Source organism: Enoplosus armatus, chromosome 21 (genome assembly GCF_043641665.1).
Source record: "Enoplosus armatus isolate fEnoArm2 chromosome 21, fEnoArm2.hap1, whole genome shotgun sequence".
Classification (NCBI taxonomy): Eukaryota; Metazoa; Chordata; class Actinopteri; order Centrarchiformes; family Enoplosidae; genus Enoplosus; species Enoplosus armatus.
In genome coordinates, this window is record NC_092200.1 from 16,802,989 (window position 1) to 16,826,537 (window position 23,549).

General features: G+C 44.3%; 1 protein-coding gene across 1 annotated transcript in view; it reads right to left on the reverse strand.

Moving 5' to 3' along the window:
- The window catches only part of mpp7a (MAGUK p55 scaffold protein 7a), a 123,585-nt gene that overhangs the window by 61,491 nt on the left and 38,545 nt on the right, over positions 1-23,549 (reverse strand). The window contains exons 3-5 of the mRNA XM_070927967.1: positions 18,830-18,948; positions 8,564-8,641; positions 189-269 (exon numbers count right to left, since the gene is read on the reverse strand). Of these exons, the coding sequence (XP_070784068.1) occupies positions 189-269; positions 8,564-8,641; positions 18,830-18,948 (278 nt within the window). The remainder of the gene's footprint in view (positions 1-188; positions 270-8,563; positions 8,642-18,829; positions 18,949-23,549) is intronic.

Below are 23,549 nucleotides of genomic sequence, written 5' to 3' on the forward strand. Positions count from 1 at the left end.
GAAGAAGCATGGCCTGGATCAAACCGCCATATTTTTTTGTGTGTGCGTACAGCATGATGATCGCAAGATAAGATTAAGATAATACTGTGGTCCTTCACAAAGAGGATAACATGTGCGTGTGGTTCCTCAACATCTGCAGAGCTTAATGATGAATAAACACTATAATGAAGTACAGGAGCCCAACTCACCTTCACGTGGGGTTTGGCCAGTAGTTGGAGAAGCTCTTTGATTTCTACATTTCCCGATTTCCCTTCCAGCTCCTCAGACAGCTAAAAAGGAGAAGACACAGATTGTTCACACAAATTCATTCATAATGTGATATATCAGGAACGGCTGTTAAACATGCTCATAAAAAAATAAAAAAATAAAAAAAATCCCACTGCCTTCTGTAGAGGTTCTCACAAATCATCACCATATTCGATGATTATTTATTCAGGGAAGTTTCCTTCTTTTCACTCAGCTACTCTGGATTTACACTTGACGCAAGGGTTCAACTGAAGTTCTGCCGTAAATACTAATGAAGTAGGTTCTGCATTTCAGCAGTTGATGGCTTGATGGCTAATATTGTCATTTAATTATATATGTTTACATTCTTTCTGCCTCGTCTTATTACTAAATAGGAGAAATAGGGCGTCTCAGTGGTGGTGAGGAGGATTGGGGAAAGCACTGCTCTTTAACTTTCTAACTGCCATGACTGCCTCAGGTTAGCAAAAAGCCTGATTCATCTATTTGTTCCAGACACCCTAACGTGACTCAGACCGCGTTCAATCTACCCTTACACTGCAAAAAAATCTTTAGTCACATACAAGCGCCAACCTCCGTGTCTGAAAAGTGAAGCCAATGCGGAAGTGCCTTCAACCTGCATTCTTTCTAATGGAGTCTGATTGTAGAGAAGTCAATGAGAAAATGACATTTCATGTTCATTTAGTAAATGATGGTCCCATCTAGAGCAAAATAGACGATAAAGCAGGGTATGCTTTAGGGTGGGGCTACCGTCACATATCTGTGTATAAACTTAGACTTATTTCAACTACTGACGTGAGTTAAAAAACTGTATTACTTGTGAAGATCATCAGAGAGAGATCTCTTCGAAAGTACTATACCCAGCAAGGGAGAGTGTAAAAGTGAAGTAACCCGCTCAAAAAGCATATGTAAGAAGTACAGCTGTATACTCAAGGGTACAGGCTGCGTTTGTACTTCCAGGCGACCTCAAACAACAGGGGCCCATCGGAGAGGATAGGTGATCTTAATGGGAGGCAAGGTCACACCTTGTCACCGGGCGCATAATTCGCACTTGTTGCCACCTTTCTCTTGATTGAAGTTACTATTCATTTTTTCAATGAGATTCCCAGGAACAAAAGAAAACAATGGGAGCTGTGAGTGCATCTCTGAGCAGTGTGGGACGGAGCTGGACCACATTCATGATGAATGTCTGGTAGCTCCGAGATGAGCGACTCTGCTTCTAAAGTCCAGGCCACGCTCCTCCGTCTGCGCTCTGATTTATGGATGATCCTCCTGGACGTGGTGCGAGTGTGGAGAGGAGAGGCGGGCCCGTCGCGCACACAAAGACCTGTTTGTGCTGAACCGGGATCAGGAGCTAATGTCTGACTACACAAGGAGGGCCAGCGGAGATCAGACTGGGTTGTGAAGGAAGAGCAGTGATAGATAAGAATCACACGCATGCACGCTCATGTTTCCTCTCTTGCATGTGTGGTGTGTGAGCTCGCATGTACAAACGGTATTATTTTAAGAATAATGAAATGTAGAGCTGAAATGATCAGTCAGAAAATGAATCGGCAACTGTTGTTAATAAATTACAGCTATTCTTCAAGCAAATTGTCATACATTCATTATTCAAAAATTAAATATCTTTTTGGACTGTTGCTCGGACAAACCTTTCACTATATCCTATGTTTTATAGCATAAATGAGTATAAACAAGAAAATAAGTGGTAGATTAATCAACAATGAATTATCATTAGTTTCAGCCCTAATACAAAACTTGAGGGAGATCTAGGTAATAATCATAACTAATGTCAAATCATTTTTTTTTGGTGGTGGGTATATAAAAAAACTGGCATAAAATAGAACGCAAAAAGAATGTATTGTTTTGACATTGTAGCCTGACTGACACTGGGCTTTGAAGGCCAATAGTCATACCGACATTTAAGAGTTTAACATATCAGCCAGTCGTCTAAAAACACAACATAAACCTACAAGGACCCCTGCATTTGGTTTTTTTTTCTTTTAAAGAATTGTTCTGAGCGGGACATTCTGCAGTTGAAAATTAGACTCAGTGCTCTCTGGTGACTCATCACGTTTCAAAACTTCCATCAACATACAGCATATTTGGAGTTTCCGTACTGACATTTCTTAAGTCAGCTGACATATACACGATATATGTGCAATACGCTAATACCGGTGATATATCTCCTCAGGCAATTTATCTTTCCAGCTCTACTTAATATTCGATGTTTTCTATTTTATCAAATTGTCTTTCCGTGTTTCCACGTTGTAATTCCAGTCCTGCTACTTCTGACTAATCTGTATGTATGCACGTCTGGGGATGTGGGATCCCTCCTCTTTCTGACGTGTCTCCTTTTTTCATTTTGCCCCTTCAGATGTCCTATTTTGTGCAAGACTGTAAAACCTTCTATTTGTGATTTTGAGTTACACAAATAAAATGCACTTGATGTAATAACAAAAGAAAAACTGATATAAAAGAATAGACAATCCAAACAAATCACAAAACAGTTGCTGCGTGCAGATTAATACACACTGTATATGTTAAAAGTCTAAGCATAAAGCACTGTAGCAAAGAAGCGTGAAGAGACACATGGATCATTTGGGTGCCTCTCTTGTCGTCACATAACAGATAAGCTGAACAGGGGAATCTCTCCAAACTGCAGTGTGCTCCTTTAAAGCAGATGATGACAGAGTTCGGGACAACCCACCGTTTGTTTGACTAACGACCCCTGTGGTGCGGGAATAAGGTAACAGAGGTGAGGCGGAGGTAAAGGCAGGGGGCCGAGGGTTAGACTGGGGTTAGGGAGGACGCTATGTCACTTTACCCAAAGACAGGAACATGTGCTTTTGGCTGGGGGGGGGGGGGTGGTGGTCTTTTCATTATTTCCATTTGCTTTGACGCCCCAAGGGAGAGAGACCTCACTAATGAATAGTCACAGTGGTCAAGGTTAGTCTCGCTGAACCCTCAGTCAACCCTGCATTACTTCACTTTATCAAACACACACAAAAAAAAACAGAAACTGAAAGGGTGAGGTTAGGAGGGAGAAGTGTGAGAAAAATGGAGACCAAAGTGTGAAATGGGACGAGCAAAAATAAGGAGATGAGAGAAGAAAAGACAAGAAAAACAGAGGAAGTGGGAGAAGAATCGAGGAGGCAGAGACAGAAGGGAGACGGGGCCGGGGTCTTTAGTGGGGAAAAATCTCTTGCCCTGATACACCGGCATCCATCATGTCATTGTCAAGCTGTTTGCAGGGAGACAAAGACAGACAGAAGAGTGTAAATTTCCAGTCCCTCATATTGTCCTATTAAAGCACCTTGTCCCATAACTCAGCGTGGAGGACAGACGGGACATGTTTGACAACACGCTCGGCGCTCTACCTTCATGCTTCCAGGGTAGAGTCACATTTTCCACCCTCAGACCTTCACAGAGAGTGAGGGAGGGGGCAAAAAGAAATGATGCCGGTCTCCTTTGAGACCATGTTTATTTCATTTGTTAAATGTCACGGCAGGCACTGCAGTGTTTAGATAAGTTTGATCCCAGCATGTCAGTTTATAGCTCTCTCTTGACCCCGAACGTCTGAGGGCTCACTGCTCTGATATATAGCTGCCAATATATCAAGCTGACCTTATTTTAAAGTGCTCCTATTAAAGCACATTAAAACTACTAACCTTTTATTTAATAAAAATCTGATTGCAGCCAGTCAGCTTCATCCATTTCACATGATGGATAAAAGGCACTTTGGCTTCTTGACTTACTGTGTAACTGATTGATACACCAGTTGACTACAGTAAGAATTGATCCTGAATTCATTCTCATGCAGCATTTTGAGTCCATTTTACAAAGTCATGCACAAAGATGTTTTCCTATTGTTATATTTTATAGGTTTCAATAAAAGTTTTAAAGTTTCACGGTCTAAATACCAGCTTTCACCCGCCTAGAAAAACAAAATTAAAAAGGAAATGATGAAGTTATGAATTTTTCTCATGCAAATAATCAAATTTGTATCAGAAGAAAAGTGACTGCAGTAATAACAACTAAAAAAGTTTTACGTAGGAATGTGTATGATCGACGCTGCACGTTGTGTGTGAGCCCTATGGAAAGCTCTCTTTGAAATGTGAGGATAAAAATGTGATGGACAGGATTAAAGGGAATTAAACGAAAACGAAAGCTTGGACCAACAAGGCGAAATGTTTGCAGGCTTTTATGAGTATATCATGAGTCTGTATCTTGGATAGTCGACCTTAATACTAGGGATGCATGACAAATCAGTGGCAGATATATTGTCCTCCCAAAAAATGGGGAGAACATTAAATCATTTTTATTGCTCTGATAAGGAGTTTCAGCTGATAATTGCGTCCCATAATGTGGAGGCTTTCATTATACTGGCGTGAGCACAATAAGGTCGCAGACAGGTGAATATGTTTACCCTGATAGAAGAGGAGAAAAAAAGAGTGTCGGGAAAAACGGCATTTCTTGTGTCTACTGTAATTGTTTTACAATTGTATTTACAGTGGGAAAACAAACTGGTCAATCTAAAAAGGTAAGCCTTTATTGCCCTCTTCACAATTTTGCAACTAAACTTATGTTACCAGTTATTACATCATAGTCGGCCACAACAAAAAGTAATTATTAGCCCCTGAATTCTTAGATGAAATACCTATCCAACAGTAACTGACATATTCTGATGGTCCATCTTTATGATGACCTACCAAAGGCTTGTGGAGCCACAATATGCTGTACAGTAAAAAAAAAAAAAAAAAAGACACTGAAGACCTACCTGGCATTGATGACGCCCCCCTCTCTCTCTCTGTTTGTCTGTCTCTTTCCCCTAACTAGTTCTAGGTTTGGACTGCAGACCAGTGCTCTCTGACGGCACCCAGTGGTCTTCCCAAGTAACAGCAGGTTATTTGGGTGAGTATAGAGATGTTGGGAAGTTGGCCAGAGAAAGGAAAAGGTGGCTTTTAGGGGAGAAGGACGCGAGTCAGCCACCAGGACATACTGTCTCACTTTGAGCGATGGACACTGATCTGGAACAAGAGGCTGGAACTCGGCTCGCCGTTGGGAGTGGCGTGTTTAGCTTTTTCGGCAAGACTGATAGAGACGGATTGGATTGAGAGACTGGAGCTTACATCGGGCTGGTTCACGTGTGAGGTTGATTTGCTCCTTTTGATTAATGTAATGCGGTCTTTTACATTCCACAATGAGGCAAGAGTGCTTCTATTTCAGTCTTAATGAGGGCTGGAGAGAAACTGTGTGCGCAGTAATAAATGTGCATGTACATCCATGAACGTGTGCGTGCGCAGTCACCCACCGACATGTCCTCATATGTATGTAATACGGTGCCTATTCCCTGGGCCCAGTATCGATCGTGTTTCAGGCGGCGTTGGCGGCGCTAGTTTGTTTGAGCAGTGGCAGTCACCTGCTGTGTGTGCTAGACAGTGCAGCCGGGGGCAGACGGGGGTTGAAGTGTCATTTTATGTTAGGCAATAAATTAAGCCTCCATTACCCGAAACCCAAGCCCGAAATGAATTTCATCTAACTGTAGATCTCTCCTATTGCACTTCAGTCCTCAGCCACCACTTCAATAGCATTCATTTGGAGCGGTGACACGGGTGAAAAACAATCCGCTTTAAAAATACACTGCAACGCTCGGGGTTAGGAGTTTTTCTTTTTCTTTTTTTTGTGACTGGCCAAGGAACGGGGGACTCAGGATTGCGGTGTGCTGTCAGACGCTTTGATACACCATCTCTGGGCTTTATTCTGATACCTGATAATCCCGGGGAGACGCTTTGCGGGGCATTTACCAGGAAGCATAAATTTGAAAGTCTGTAATTTGACAAAAAGAATGAGAAAGAAAATCTGTAAGGGAGGGGGGAGGGAAGATGGAGGCTGATAGTTGGGGGTCTCTTGAGCAGTCTATGGCCTCTTGCCACAACCTGGGGAGGGAGAGCAAAGACTTAGGAAAGAGAAACAGAAGCGATCCTTCACACTCTGCTGGCTGCTTTAATCTGGTGGAATTCTCCTTCTGGTGTTATCTGGTTAGCGGTGTCCTCTGCCAGGACTAACAGCAGGGTAGGACAAACACACAGAAAGAAAAAGCATAAAATGTCTATTTGAGAATATTGTCCCTGCAGATTCAAGCTAGGCCATCCCGGTTTGGTTAAGGGCCCTGGGTGGTTTGGGACTCCTGTCATCTGTATTGGTGCGTGTGAACCTTCCAGGGTGGATGACACTTGCGGCCTGTAAGGTCAGGAAAACCACTCTAGACCACAAGACAGCCTTTCTTCCGTGACAGTCTCAGGACTCTCTGGACTCTCTCCTCCTCGGCCTTCACCCCAACTGACTATAAAAACTTCAGCCCCTCTTTCTCTCGTCTTTCCCTTGACTCAGTACTAATTAGGATGATGTATGGCTGTGGGCTCTTTAGAAGGGGTGGAATAGTCGGAGGCACTTTGATTACAATAAACAGAGCTGGGGATTTCAAACCACACACCAGTAAAAGGGCTTTTTCCTCCTCTCCTTTCACCATGCCAAGCTGGTTCCTGGGTTTACACAGGTGTGTGTGTGTGTGTGTGTGTGTGTGTGTGTGTGTGTGTGTGTGGGTGTGTGTGTGTGTGCGCACATGTGGATGTGAGCGGGGTACTTGCATGCTTACAGTATGTGCACATGTGGCTTTCAATAAATATTGCAGATGAACAATACTGTAACAAATGTCAGGACACTGGACATTTACTGGATAAATCAGACTAAATATCTTTCACAGCTTGACGAGAGCAGCAGGGCCAGTGGAAGAAAATACTCATCAGTGGTCCTGTTGGTACTATTATTGTCTGTGTGATGACTTCTCATCTCTAACAGGTCAACTAATGAAGAGGGACTGCACGCCATAGGTGGTGCTTCAATGTGTTCTCTCTCCCCTCGAATTCTGTTTATACGATGCAACTCATTCCCTCCACAGTCATCTGTAGTTTGCTGCTATCGTCCATCATCCATCCTCAGCTTTCCTCTGAAGGAGCGGCCTTTCTATCCAGTTTCTGCCCTTGGAAAATGATCAGTTTGTCTTTGCAGGACTGCATTTTCTATTCCGTGGTGTACGGCTGGACGTTTGGGCAGAGAGCGGGCAGCAGGGTAGGCGGTGGGTGCAGAGAAGGGGCAGTGTAGTGTTACTGAACCAGACAGAGAGTCTAGAAAACCAAACCGAGAAGGGGACAGTTCCGAGTTCACTCCAGGGTAAGAGGTGAAAGAGGACAAACATTGCCAAGGCTACTGCACGCTACTGGAAAGGGTGTTGAGTGTATGAATGTGTGTGTTTGTGTGTGTGTGTGTGTGTGTGTGTGTGTGTGTGTGTGTGTGTGTGTGTGTGTGTGTGTTACAGACACATGATAAAGAGGAACTTAGCACTTGTGATCTGAAGTTTTTGAGTTCAATCTGCACAATATTTAACTGTTGTACTGCAGAACGAGACAAACTACAGACCTGCTTGCACTATGTCTTTGATTAAAAGCAAATCATGTTTGCTTGGTTTTCAACTTCAAACAGTAAGACAGGGCATGCAAGACAGAAAAGACGTGTGTGTGTGTGTAGACGGGTGACAAATTAAAGGAAAAATCTAGACAAATGAGACATAACAAAAGGCAGAGTGTTCCACGTAGGACACAAGCGCTGACGGAATCGTTTGAGGAGTATGAACACGATGAGAATCATAATGCTATGGCCTTCACAGTCACCAGACCTGAAGCCAGCTGAGCACCTATATATGTAGACAAGCCACCATTACTGCAGTGGCAACTCTCTTGTGAACTCGCTGTCCAGCAGATCCTTCAGAACTGGATATATATGTTGAATATATAGTCATGAAATAAAGGTTCACATCCACACTGTGGAAGTTGGATAAAAGCTGTACATTAATGTTATTTATTTTTCCCCAAAGCTGGTTTCATCTGCAGTTTCAGACTAGTGCTTTGAGCCTGAATGACGTCTACATTCACACAGACTACCTTCATCTGTCGGAGGGGGCGACTGCTGAGGGTGATTAGCCCAAACGTCTCTGCTTGCGCTGTCAGTGTAAATGTGCTCAGGTCCACTCTGCCACTGCAGTAATGGCTGCCGTGCTTGAGAGCGCAACACATAAATCAGCCGCCAGATTCGTCTGCAGGAAGTTTTTCAACCGTTACGTTGACCTAAACGAGGGAACCTTTTTTGAAAGAATGACGTTCATCCCCCTCAGGAGAGTTCCAGAGACTTGAATAATCTCAAGGAGGCCCAACACCTCACACAGATGCATCATGTTGTTTTTTTTTGTTTCATTTGAACTTACTTCATGGGCCAGAGCTGTAGCACTGTCCAGGACCGGGGCGGGTTTGCTCTCCTCGTAGTGCTGCAGCCGTTCATGGATCTGAAAGGACAGATTGTGTTCATCAGTAAGTGAGAGAGAGAGAGAGAGAGAGAGAGGAAGGAGGTCAATGTTGGGCTGCAGAGGCCACAGCGAGGCCTCCCTGAGCAAACACACACAAGTGTGCGCACAAAAACCCATGTGCACTGCGACAAGCACACATGTATGAAAACATGTACAGCCTCCATCCATACCATGTCATACTTATACGCACACACACACACACTCACAGCAGATCAAAACGACAAGCAATCACACTTTCACACAACTGAGCACAACAGAGTGCTTCTAAGTATTTCAGCTCGCTTAGCCACTGTACAAACAAGCCAGTTTTCCAGCATGCATTTTATATGCCCTAGTGGCCTGGTGAGGATTCCAAATCATTTCAACAGTCTGGTTAAATTGGCTAAACATTTCCTTATCAGCCCCAACGCTGCAACTGCACAATGTTGAGAGACAAAGCCGTATCTCTGGAGAGTCACTAAAATGGAAAGTCTGCCTGACTCGTGCGTTAACGTTTACTCATTTACACACACAAAAACACTTCATCACTCAAAAACTGATATGTGGAGCAGAGAAGGGATAATTTATACGCACGGCCACGCTTGTGCTCCAGCCCACGCACACACAGACACACACACACACACACACACAAAAAACACTACAGCCATCCCATTTGTGATTTAAAAGCAGCTGTGCAGGAATGCGTTGACAGCCTACAGGCTACAGTCAGGTCCCATCAGAGAACAGACAGGGACGACTATCCTCCCAGCAGCCACTCCTGAGTCTCTCCTCAGCCAAGCATGGTGAAGGGGAGCTAAGCCATGGGTCTGACTGATAGCTGGGCCCTGGTCCTGGAGCCTCCAGCTGGATGTCCCAGAAAGTATTCCAGCACAATGGAGGAACAGAAGGCTGGGGAGAGAGTGACAGAGAACGGGCCAACTCTGCACATGTGGGTGCACACACACACACACACACACAGATGGAGCCGTGTCAACTTGCGACAGAGAATGACTCAGTAGGACAAAAAAGCGACAAGAAAAGCAGTTTGTTTGCCGTCATATTGTGAGCAGCTACAGATGCTGCGTGCAATTAAAACATCTGTTTTAAGATTGTTAGACATAATATTTCCTCCTCACTACACAAACCATGTTTTTTTGTTTTTTTTTTACTCTACAGCATTCTACAGCAGCGTTACCGTGGATACTGTGAATGCTAGTGGGAGAGAGAGGTGACGATGAGGTGTTGTGACACAATCAGGATGGGATCTGTCCCTACTAATGTCTTTCCCCTGGGAAATGTGTTTCAGTATTTTAGCCCTAGGCCAGGAACTATGTGTGTGTGTTGGGGGGGGGGGGGGGTGTTCTGATTAGCAAAAATACATGCAACATGTTTAGATGAGTTCATTTGAATCTCTGCAAATTGTCATCCGTCTTTGATAACCACCAGAGAAAACTCCACAAAAAGGTCCACAATACAAAGACACTAATGTCAGCATTCCAAATGCACTTTTATGACTTTCTGGAGAGGAAAATGCAACTGAACAATGCGTTAAAATATCTTATGCATATGTACGGCCCTTTCTGCCCATGAAAACTTCATTCAACTGCTGGCCTTAAACAGGTACAGCCATTTCAGCTCGACTTATCCACACAGTCTCCCCATGATAAATCATGACCTGTTAGGGCCGTGTCTTAGCCAACAGAGCAGCCATGTTTCAAGGTCAGCTTAGAGGTTCAAATCCCTGCGTAAAGCCGACATTACTCGGCTATAAAACATGGTGCATTAGGCGTGTCGTGGATCTGTTGAAGGCCTGAGGGAGACAGATGGTGGCTCAGCTCAGCTGTGGAGTGCAAAAAACTTCGATTTGAGGACCCCAGAACAAGACAGACAAATGGTGGAGGAAAGAGCAAGCAATACATTAGGTTTGCAATGGCCTGGAGAGGCGCAGGAACTTTCAGAGAAGTGATACGACAAAGGACGGAGATGAAAATGAATATAAGCTTGGAGTGGTGCTAACATAAGCCTGAGTAGACTCCACCGTTTAAGTGGTACCGAGTTTAACTGCCATGTTTTATGGCATCAAATTTAAGACTGCCACTCCAGGGCAATTCCTGGAAATTTTCATCCTCATCTGTTTAATTTTACATAGCCACGTCATATTTGAACAGTTACTCTCTACTGTTCAGTCCCAACAACTCCACCCTGGGCTCTGACTCCTCTGTCTGTTCTTCTACAGTAGAAGGCCGTAAAAGGACAGGCAGGCAGCTCCGGTTACTTCATCTGTCCTGATCATCTTTGTAAGAAAACAGATGAAATAAATGAAAGAGGTTGCCAGTGTCTTCAGCGCTCCAACATACCACAGTCCCAGTGACATCTGCTTCTGTTGCTCCACCACCTCAGCTTACTTAGTTACTGTGGAATTTCTCCTCTGCTTGGTGAGCAAATGCGAGATTGAAATGCTTTTATTTACAGTTCAGGACACTTTCCAAGTGTCTGTCCATGACGTAGTAATGTATTTTAAAGTCATTACCCCGCTTTTTGCATGGCGCATTCTCTGTCCCCTTGGTGAGGCAGCAGTGCTCCTGGCAAAGGGGAGAGGTGGCCTGGTGGAATTTAAAAAAAAAGAACAGTGAGAGACAGTGTGCTACAGCCAAGGAGGGTTTAGTTCCAACCAGAGAGCGACTCCTGGACACACAACTGAATGAAAGATTCTGAAGCTTCTCCGATGAGAAATGTAGTGCTACTTCCATGTAAAATAAGGCAGAAGAATCCGAATCAAAATCCTTAAAACGTAGCGAGGAAAAGCCCCGATGATGAATGAATGTGCACCTTTACTGAAAGCTTAAAAAAGAAAAACATGCTACAAAAGGAGCAGTGTGTGTCCCGTCTCCACAGAGACCTCAGACTGAGTTGTGTTTGCTTCCAGAAATACCCCACGGGCTTAAAATATACACAGCAACACACGAGGAGGAAAAAATATGAAGAAAAACACTAACATGGGCTAAGAATTGATATGAAAAAGTTCCAACAAGGATGGACTGGAACAAAAACATAACATCCATCTTCTTCAGCAACCACTGCTAAGGATCACTGTTAAGGTTAAGGGTCAGACACCTTGGAGACCTTTCAAGAAACCTTGAGTGATAAAATTCAGTAATTCAAACTGTATTTATGTTCTCGTCATGATCAAAGCGCATGCAACAGCAAAAAGAACAATGACTGGTTTGAGCCTTGAATGTCAACGTGGACATATAGCCGAGGAAAAAAAGCCTGCCTTACATATACTAATCCAGACACACTACAGCAAGCAAAGTCTGGCACAGAAGAGAGCGTGCAAGAGAGCAAAAGCTTGATAGATGGAGAGGTGTGCTGATGGAAGGAGAAAGAGAGGTCTGGAGATCACAGGGCTGGATAGTGTTTCTGTTTCTGAGTCCTGCAAGGAGGCTCAAGGCCTCTGGTTAATGTCCACTGCCCAGAAAACTTCAGATTGGACCAGTTAGGGTTGACAATCTTTCTCCCACTGCTGTTTCTATATCTACCCACCGGAGCGGATCCAGTATCAGGCCTCCGCTAATCCAACCGGGTCCGATCTCTTGGTCTGATCCAGAACACCTTGTCAAGGCACCATGGCCTGGGGGGGGGGGGTTACAGACAGACGTACGGAGTTGCAACTGGAATAGCTGTGAAATGATATGTTTACTCAAAGAGCAGAAGGAGAGATGTTGAAATGTCCTTTTTCTTCTGTTACAGTAGGTCAGTTTACAAAGTGTTGGCTTTAGCCCTGGCATGATGGCATCAGGTCCTGGACATTGTGCTGATGGTTCATTAACAATCCTGCAGATGACAGTACCATTCTCCATCAGTTGTTGGGGTTACAAGTGGCCGATCCTACTAAATTTACACTGACCAAAATTAGATTCAACCTGGTGTCATCAAGGTGCAGATATTAGAAATGGCAGCATCCAGTCAACATTGCTATTAGTGGTCACCAAGTTTACACAAAGGGCAGCATATTTAACAATCTTTCATCATGGATCTACCAGCCCAAAAAACTTCATTTAGAAATATAAACAACACACCAGCAATGTCTTAATTGGTCAATACCAATTTCTGTTTTTTAACGAAATTTTGTTCAACTTTTCTACAATCCTTAATTGTCTAAGCCAATTAAAATTCTTCTTGTCCTGGAGGACAAGTCAACAACAGGGCATTGAGGGTCTAATCAACAAATTAATTGGCAAATACGCCAATGATTGGTGTTGTGCATCCTCACGTTGTTGAGTACAGAATTCAAACACAGACGCGGCACCTTTCCTTGACCAAGATCCCATACAGAGTGGTCTGGTGCCTGAGCTCTTCTCTCATTTGTAGTGGAAAAGACCTGAAGAATGTGACAGCTAATTAGGAACTAGCAGTAAATCCAATGGATGAGAGAGAGAGAGAGATAGACCAGGGCAGCTAGCCAACAATCGTGACAGCCAAATCATTTGGATACATTTCCTCCTGGAGATCCTGGAAAAAAGGAGTAGAGAGGCCCCTGACACACCTCCATAGACGCCATGTATCTTGTGGCACAGCTAAAATCCCCACTGCAAGTTTTCTGTTTGTTTCAGCCTCTAACTTTGCACAGTACAAAAACATCACCAGCCAACAACCAAGGGAAGTGGCATACGTTAATCAAGCAACATGTTCCTGTGATGTATAGCTGCTATTGTGTTAGGAAACTGTATCATGAATGATTGAGGGCAAAAAGCCAGGACAAATGCACTGACTTACTGAATCAGACTGATTTGAGTACTTTTGAGGGAGTCAATTCAATGCATACATGTTTTAAGACAATCTTTAAAAGCTCCAGGTGAGCCCATGATGTCTTCAGGCAGTTCTCGGGCCATCAGGGAACCATAAATACACAATATGGCACCATGAACCTCATTTTCCATATTTTGTGTATTGCTCCTATATTCCATGTCCTATTAAGATTGGCTTCGTATTGTGTAGACCTTCTGGTTTCACTTTAAATCCTTTTCCCCCCCTAAGGAATACAAAATCGGGGTCAACCAAAGTGACCTGGAATAATGGTTGAGGGATCACTCCTTTCCCTTGATTACCAATACAGACATTTGACTGATAGAATGGAGACCGGAGGATCTGTAGGCCCCTCGTTTTCACTGTCCCCCCAGTGCTCTAGACACAGTTCAAGTCAATGAGTTTTAAGGTTATTCAGTAACAGGCCATACTGCAGCCTGTCTGCTGTACTAAGGAGTTTCCCTCCTCCTTTCCCCTGTCCCTATCACAACCTTGCCTTTGGCTTCATCCATCGTCTATTCGTCTAGCTCTTCTGGCTCAATTCAGAGGCGCTTGTTTGTGGACATTGAGCATGATCTTTCGACTTCGTGCTGTAGTCGACCATTAAACTCCTATGAAAATATTTGGAAGGTAGCCTAAGCGCAGAGTATAGCATTGCAAGGAGGGGGATTTATTTTGGATTCAAGTGAGGTTTTCAAACCGTAAATAACCACCCAGCTTGTGTCAGAAAGAATAGCAACAAATGGCAAGTTGAATCACTGTAACCAAAGTCTGCACAAAGTTCCTTAATTTACAGTCACTACCATACGAAAGCCCCATGGTTTTTCAATAACGTTACAAGAATCTAGGTCAGGTCATCTCTTGGCCTGAAGGTCATCTCTTTTTAAGAATGGAAGCACCCTTCTCCAAAGCAGCCTGCACGCATTTGCTTAACTCCCCATGAGGGTTCCTGTTTCCCCAAAATAATAAATACAGACCTCAGAGGCGACCAGTGCACAGGACGTGCTGACCACAGACAGTGCGAGTGGATCTCTGAGGTGCTATAGGTTTACAGACAGAGTCCTGAACCAGAGACGATTAGCCAGGTTTTATTGCTGCATACGGCGTGTGGGGGTGTGAGTCTTCACACAGAGACTCACAGAGAGCTATAGCAGCAGAGTGAAAGCTTTAGAACAATTTCCTTTTCGTAATGGGGACCAGGAGCCACGTATGTTTTGAAGTGTGGAAAGGATAAGATAAGTGCCCAAAGGGCAGGTCTATGGTTGCTGTCAAGGAGTAGAGTTGATGGACATTACAGGGTAAGTCATAAACTTGGAGGGCTACCTAGAGCTCGATCCAGTTATTCATAGGATACCAAGTCTGGTACTCAAGTCCAGTTTGTCTGAAAATGAGCTCATTTGTCAAAAATAGCTGAAACTTTCCACTTGGGTACAAGCGTCAGCTGCAGCACCTTTACATGTCATTAAAGGCCTGTAGCACTGAAGAACAAACTGGCAAGCCCACATCAATATTGCTGTGTAACAACGATGCAAGTGCCAAGCCTATTAGCAACTAACAGGAGCAGAATTTAAGGGAAAACTGACTGACCACAAAATGAGGGATCTCAGGGCCTGCCTAAAGGCCTGCTGACAGAAACTTGGTCTTAAAGGAGAGCCCCACCTGAGGCAGGTGGAAATTGAATATTGTATTATATTTCCTGTGGCTTTTGGTGGAGCTGGAACTTGGCAGTGGAACAGTGAGTGTGGTGGAATTTATAGAAAGCACACTTGAGTAACTCCCTTTAATTGAAAAGAGGGGAACTGTCTGCGTCGTTTTAGCTATGCTAGCTATACGCGCCAGTGTTCACATTTCATGTCAGCTCTGATGCTGCACCGATGAAAAGCTTGCAAAATGAGACGATCTTGTAAGCCCCGGTCCCTGCTGCAAGATGACATTTGAAAATATTTGTTTCATCTCTGTGACATGGCTCAGGAGGGACGTGAGAGGCTGTCCCAACCATCTGATGAGGGTAGGTGAGGAGAGACAGAAAGAGCCTATGTCTGGTTTAAGTCTTTGTGTAGGCCTGAATTCTCCCTTATTCTTTCTTGTCTCTCTTTCCATCTTTGACACATCTTCCTCATGTCCTTCTCCCTCCAGACAGACAGACTGAGCAGTAACTGATGCTCCATAATTACCCAGGTGAGATTTGAGCATTTCCATACGAGCGACCTGGGTTGCCGAGCCTGTCAGATTAACATGATGTGTGTGTTTTCTCTCTGCTATTTAGCCATTCTCAAAGTATCCCCTTCACAGCCTCATAAAAGGTGGAATCTGTGGAGATTTGGTGGTGGGGCTTCAGAGGAAGGGGACAATTAAGGTTTTATTAATGGTGTGCCACTGACGTTAGCCATGTTCACCTGAATGTTGCTGGTCTCTGCTGTAAGGTGAGATGGTTGTTCTGTACTTCAGTCTGCCTGTCTGTCCATTTGGCTCACAAGCTGACAGGCTGGCTCACATCTCAGTACCAAGTAGAAAGCAGAGGAAACACATAGTTGTGCTTGTCTGGAGCAGGCCAGTTTTACACTCATGCCTCCACACTAACGATAAGAGACGCTAAAAGCAGCTCAGTTTCTCTCCATTGGATAAAAAGGGAGGAATAAGAAAACAGGCACATTTTGGTGAAGAAATAATGGGGCTCTTTGATGTTACACTGACGTATTTGATCATTTCGCGGCTGCGGTGGCAAGACTTGACTGACCATAACTGTATTGCAACAGTAGCAACAGCGAATTGATTCACATGGGCTTAGCCCCTAACTGATATTTACTTAATTGTACTGACATGGGTCCCAAAGTGAGAGCCACTCACTATCTTGCTGGCACAATGAACAAAGTGGAATTCAAATTTCATAAAAAATTTTAAAAAAAAAAGACAGGATGGAGAAAGAAGAAACTGCTTCCAATATCTCCCTGCTGTTTTGCCATTGGTGTGGTTGGTATTGCAGAGATCTCTTGTCCCTGTACATCCACCCATCTATCGCCACTTATCTGGTTAGGAGGCTATGCAAAGTCACCCAGACACTCCTTCTGCATAGCTACTTCCTCCAGCTCCACCTCTGGGATTCCAAGGCGATCTTAGGCCAGATGGGATATCTAAACCCCCACATTCTGGGTCTGGCCTGGGTCTCCTCCCAGATGGACGTGACTGGAATGCCTCTACAGGGAGGCATCCAGGGAGCATCCAATTAAGACACCTGAACAACCTCAACTGGCTCTTCTCAATGGAAAAGAGCAGCAGTTCCAGCTTGTCACCTCATCCCTAAAGGTGAGCCCAAAAAATACCATGCAGAGAAAAATACTTATGGTTGCTTATATCTACAATCTAATTATTTATACACAAAGCTCAAAGATTGAATGGTAAATCGAGAGCTTGCCCCTCATGCTCTCTCTTCACCACAACAGTCCAGTACAGTGCCTGATTTCTGCTGACACTGCACTGCTCCTCCTGATCCATCGTATCCATCTTGCCATAACCTCTATATGTCTTTTTAATTATAGTTTTTGTTGGGTTTTTTTTTTTTTTTACCACAAACCACTCGCTTTTTGTATCACAGACTATCTATTCAGTTACATCTTAATAAAGGAGAATTTGACTGCAGTGACGGAGGACATTGCAGAGAATAATTATCTACTTTGCTGACAATTTAAGGGCAAATTCTTTGAGTAATTGGCGCAAAGCTTTCTGCACTCCAGGTAAAGAGCCTGTGAGGATCTGACACTTTCTTCCTTTTGAGTACTTCTTGAAAGTTTAGCTAGGTATAATCAGGGGTGGTTAGGGTGAATTCTGGGAGCTCCACCCTTATGTCTGGCTAAATATCACAGAAACATAATGCCACCTTCATTAGCATCATTCTCTCTGCCCCACACTACGCAGTGTTTTCTTTGGGGCCGGCGAGAATGAGAGCCTGAACCTGCCCATCATTATCCATATTCAAGATGCCTTATTCTTTGGCCATCCATAACAATCCAGGCATCAAATGAAACCCTTCTGGTTTCCTCAAGTCCCGACATCAGGGTTTTACTTCAGCGTCTGAGGTATGCCATAATTCAGGCACTTTAACACGCTCATGTTGGCACGTTACAACCTTGGATCCTGAACAAACATGCTTACACAGAATAAAATTCTTAAAAGGGAGGGGACGAAAATTATGTCGATTTTTCTCTCTCAATCGTCTCTGTGACATAATGATTCTGGCTGGGGAGAGGGGGAGAGACCACCAAAGGGGGAAATATATCATGCCAGGACATGAAAACATTGTCGGACATTCTTTTAAAATGGAAACCATATACAAAGGATGCATTCAAATGTAGCTATAACAATTACAGTTTAGAGTTTTCTTAAATTGACCAGTGAAGTATTCTCAGATACATCAATAAACTAGAGAAGGTGCTGAAGCAGGTCTTACATATATTTTCTGGTTGTATAGTGACTGACTGACAATAGCGACTGGCAAAACCCCCACAATTCCCTTTCCAATAGCCGGAGATGAAGAAGGAGATTGGCTGCGGATTGCTGAGAACCATAAGTGAAGATGAGGTCAGGGCAGACAGATGACAATGTGTTACATTCATTACCTCTGTCTGTCTGCTAGTGTAAAGATATCAAGTGTGCTCATCTTCTCCCAAAATTCAGCAGCTATCTAGTTTAACAGGCAGTAACCGGACCACAAGCCCATTCACGCTGGCAGAGGGGGAGTTAGAAGATCTGGGTGGGTAGACTGTTGGAATGACAATAAACTTGTATGAATGAGACTGCAAGGAAGGAGGTTGAATAAAGAAGTGTTTTTATGTGAACTGGAGAGGTCGGCTCAGGGGTGGGGGTCGGGGGGGGGGGAGAGGTTTCAGATTCTGTCTCGTCCCACGAGAGGAAGGATGTGACTGTAAAGGGGGGAAACGTAGACACTGCGATAACTCCTCCTATTTCATATTTTTAGATTTATTATTGGGATTTTAAAAATGATATGCATGAAATCCACCTATCTGAACAAGGCACCTACCTTTTCCTTTTCTTTGCTCGGGGACTTTTGTCAGCTGTGTAAAGATTTGCAGATATTGTGGTGCGATTGTCAGTTATATCTAATTATTTGTGATTATAGAACTATAAAATGACATAACGTGTATAAATACATTTTAAAGAACACATGATTTGCAAGAACATGATTTTCTACAGCGCTGGAAATAAAAACTGCTGGTTTGATTTGATAGTATGCATCTAAAAGAAGACCTTGATGGATATGAACTTGGTCTTTGACACACATTTAAAATCTGAAAAATATCCTAACTGAACCACTGAGCAAAACCTGAACACATAATTCTAAAAAGAGAAGTGCTTTCCTTGTTTTACCTTGACCAGCGAGTGGAGGCTTCTCTCCCCAAACATGTCCTGGAGGAAGGTGTTGTCCTCAGGACGGCTGACATGGGGCTGCAGCTTGGAGGGCAGAGCCGCCAGCAGCTCATACAGGCCTGCAGACGGGGAGGAGGAAACAGAGGGTCGGTATGGCAGTGGGAGGTATGCGTGCATAGAAACAGATGTGCAGTTTAATTACCTTTAATAATACATATGAGAACAGGATGACATATACCAAACACACACACACAGTCAAGAAACAGGCAAGACAACACGTGCATTTGTAAACATATACATAAATGATTATACTAGAGCTTTTATAAGCTAAGTGACACACACACACACACACACACACACACACACACACACACTTCTCATCTGTGGATGCTCTCTCTGTTTCTTTCAACACCCCTGAAAATGCTACAAACTACAAAAAAAAAACAACGTCCCACTCTTCTGCTTGTCACTGGAAGGGAAAGGAAACATAGAAGCAATAAAGCATTTCCCCTGAGCCTCTACTTCCCGCTATTGTCCCGATCTTTCCTGTTGTTTGAGGACCGCTGCTGTCCCCAATCAGAAACGACTCCAAAAGCTCCACGTCGGGCAACTAGAAATGTCACTTTTTGATCAGCTGAAAAGTTCAATACTAACTTGCGTATGTGTTTGCGCAACAAAAAAGTGTGGCTGTTGTGCTGGATATGTCAATACTTTTTTTATTATGAAAGCCTAAAATGGAATTGAACTGTTCTGAAATAACCTTTTGCACTTAAAAGAATTGGATTTGAGGTCAGTGAAGAAACAGGCTTGGCCGTATACCAACTGACGTCATGAGCTCAAAAGGACAGTGGACATTTGCATTTATCCAGGCCTACGTGGCCCACATACAGGTCATCATCACCGTAGCATGAGCAAAGTTTGTTGGCGACAGTGAGAGAAACAGGATGCACGGATCAACAGTCCCATGGCTGAATCTGAATCCCTTCAGAACAACACAGGCCTTTCAGGGTTTACTAACCCGGCATTTAAAAAGGAATGAATATTTCAAATTCAATTTACAGGGAACCAGACTGGGGAGCTGATGGTTTCAAGCTTAAGCAGGGGGGGGGGGGGGGGGTGAAGCACTCGGAGGGAGAGAGCACAAAACCAGCGAGTGAGTGGGGTCCCTTCCAAGCACAACAGAGTCCTGGAGCACAACTGATGGAGAGTTGTAGCAGATACTTGTTTGCTGCCCTGTTCTGGTCTTCAGCGTGGCTGTGATCCACAAACCAGGGGATGCATTAAGGGTCAGGCCCATACAGAGTACAGTCAAGCTGGGTTATACGCATCAAAGACCCCTTCACGAATGTACCAGAAAAGGCCCCCCAGATTCAAACTCCTCAAACAGAACCGCACAGCGCTTGAAACCCTTTGAACTAACTCTAAACACATTCACGGTGGAGCCATCGAAACGTCAAAACAAACTGGAGCAGCTTGGCTACCTCTCTTAGAGTGTCTTTCATCAGAGGACGGAGCGAAAGAGAGGAAGGAGAGGAAAAAAAAAACCTCACCAGACGCAACTAGAGTAATTGGTAGCTGAAAATGATTGATTGAAAACAATGGTTGACGTCGTTGGCTGGATGAATGACGGACTGACTGAATTGGCGGGCTCTCTGACTGGGTTAGAGCAAGTGTGTGCTGGCAGCTCAGACCATTTGGCGGGAGAGCCACGGCTGACTAACTTAGCTCATGTCATGCACTGCTGCTGCTGCTGCTGCTGGGCAGTCAGATAGATGGAGTGTCATCTGCCACTCTCAACCCTCTGCTTTCCATTTGGAGGTGATTTGGGGGTTTGGGGGTCTCAGAGATCTTTGCACAGGATATATCAAGACGACATCCTGCCCTGTTCTTCAGCTCACACCCCGGATTCTGTGTAGTGTTAGCGCCTCATACCACACTGCTACAAAAGTTCTGCGGTAAAGAGAGTAATATAACAAAGGAGAGAAAAAGCCACTGAACAAGAGAGAGGTTTTACACACAACACATGTGCACCAGTCATTACAGCAACCCCCGTGGTTTCACTCAAGCTTGGTGTGAGACATTGTCCCCGGTATGTGATCATCCAATGCCTGGTTCTGTGGTCCTCATCATCAGAATCTTTCTAGATTTTTAGCTAACACAGGCCTGCCTGAGGGCAGCTGGCCCGCTCAATCATTTACAACTTGGAACTCCCGACAGAACATCTCACATAATATATTAAAAAAAAGATTTAAAGAGACATGGGGATGAAGTGAGGGGTGTAGGAAGGGCAGTGAGAGTATGGGGGAAGAGATATGGTAATGTCATTACTATTGGCAGTGCTGAGATACTGGTAGGAGGGGGATGAAGGAACGAGGGAGGGAAGGAGAGAGCGAGAGTCCCAAAGCATTTTTCTCCCCAGGTGCGAAGTCTCCCCTCCTGTCTACACTCTCAATGATTCAATTCTTGATTCCTTCTGACAACAATTCATCCCTATCCATGCTGGGAAAACCAAAACAGGCTGTGTGATGTGTGCTAATGGCACATTATGGGAAACACATCAACTCCATTAGCTGATCAGAAATTATAACATAATGGGGAAAAGACAAGCTGCCACTGCGCTTGCTGTCTGGGGTCACTATGTCAGGCTGAACCCCGTGAACCAGAGAGAACCCAGTTTCAAACAACAACAGAGAGAGCTGTGGATGAGCCAAGAGCTAAACAAGGACTCTGCAAAGCTGAAATTAAATATAAGAATGTATGGGTGGACAAGAGTGGAGGAGAAATTGAGGCAGAAAGAGAGAGGGGAAATGAGCCAAAAAACAACCACAGTGGTGGTACAATCATTGTGTGTGGACACTATAAAAAGTGGATAGAGAAATAAATCCAAGGCCAGATGCATGGACACATGTATAGATCTGTAATATCAGAAACCGTGTCCAACACAGACATTGAGAGACAAAATGAGAGAGGGGGAAAGAAGAAGAAGAAAGGAAACAAGATTGCGCCAAACCTTTACCACTAAAGGGTGGACTGACTTGTTTCTTGAAGGGCTGGTCTGGCTTCATTTGATTTGTTTTGGCCAGACTATTCTGGACCCTCTCGTGCGGCGGCTGCGTGTAGCAGACCTGGCAGTGTCTTATAGTAGACCACTAGGTTCTGTTGTGGCTAGTGTTGGGCCAGCCCAGCCCAGAGGTCCCGAAGACCAGCATGATGTTGCGCAGGATGGCCGAAACAGTCTTCAGAGAAAACGGAGAGGCCAGGGCCTCCGAGGCTTCCCGTACAGAGGAAGTGACCACTTTAACTGCCAAACAGCACTTCCCCTCTCACGCCCACACCTCCACAGCGGTTAAAGAAAATAACTGTGTTTCTTCACGATCTCTTTCATGTATAGCACAAATCCCAGACAATGAAATGCATTAAACATGATACACATTAGAGATGGGTCAGTTTTCGGTTTGGTCGGTCCGGTCCGCTGAACGAGCTTAAACAATGCAAACCGGCTGAACCAGCATTTGTCGTCGTGACACCTTCTGGCAAATTAAAAAGGAGCCTACACCAGCACTAATGCTAAATTCAACTTGTATTGCATTAGCAATAAGAATTATGACAACATGAATCACATAATATTATGTTAATAATATGACTAACAGAGCTGTGTGTAATTTACAGCAACATGAAGGAGATCAAATTTCAGTGTAGGTGGGAGGGGGGAAGATGCGCATGGCACACATTGTTTACAAGAACGTTCATGTGTTTTTTTGGGCGACGAGACATGGCAGAGTTCGTCTCAAAGAAAACTAAGACTGCGCCAATATGGCAACATTTTGGATTTGAAGCCGACGAAAGAGGTAAGCCAAAAAACATAGATGAGGCAACGTGTGACAAAAAAAAAAAAAAAGTCAGCTTAGAGGTGCACTCTCTTTCACGGGCTCTCTCAGTCTAGTTGTGTTCCGTTGGGAGCAGCTGCAGAGTCAAGTGTGGCACCTAGTGGTAAAATCCATGGCATGGAAAAATTACTTCAGCAAGTACAGTGGGCCGGTTCAGGTGCAATCAACGGTCACAGGTCCGGTCCGGTGTTTGGCTTAATATCAAACCGGTTTGCCATGTTTACACTGGCCCAACCCTAATATACATCAAATTGCTAGTCACACAGGGGTCCTGACGGGTCTTTCTAGAGCAGCGCAAGACAAGGAAATCACAGGGGCTAATCTAACAACACAGAGGTAGCATGGTTATAAATTATGACCCTCGCCAATAATTGTAACTTCGGCGCTGTTTACTTACATGCCACATGGGCTGCTGGGAGGCCCCACTTCCATCTTGTACGTGAACTACATACAGAAAAACAAACTGTCTGTCTGTGTGGTGAAAAAGAACTTGTTGAATACAGGAAATGAATGCTAGGTTTTGAGTCAATTTCCTCCCCCCTGCACTTTCTGCCAGGTGCTGAATGAGTTATTGACCTCCCTCATATGTCTTTCAGGAACATGTAGAGAGCACAATGTTCGTGAGGCTCATCAGACTGCTGGGGGAAGAGAACTGGGACAGCATGTGGGAGCTTTCTTAGCAGGTCAGTATTTCAAACACTGCCTTGTGAACATGATAGAGGGCCATTTGTACAGAAACATGGTGGCAGACAGGGGTGGCAGCAAGAGAAGCAGCTGCAGACTGTGTAGCCTAATCCACTCAGGGCTTGATTTACCTCTTTATTCTCCATCCG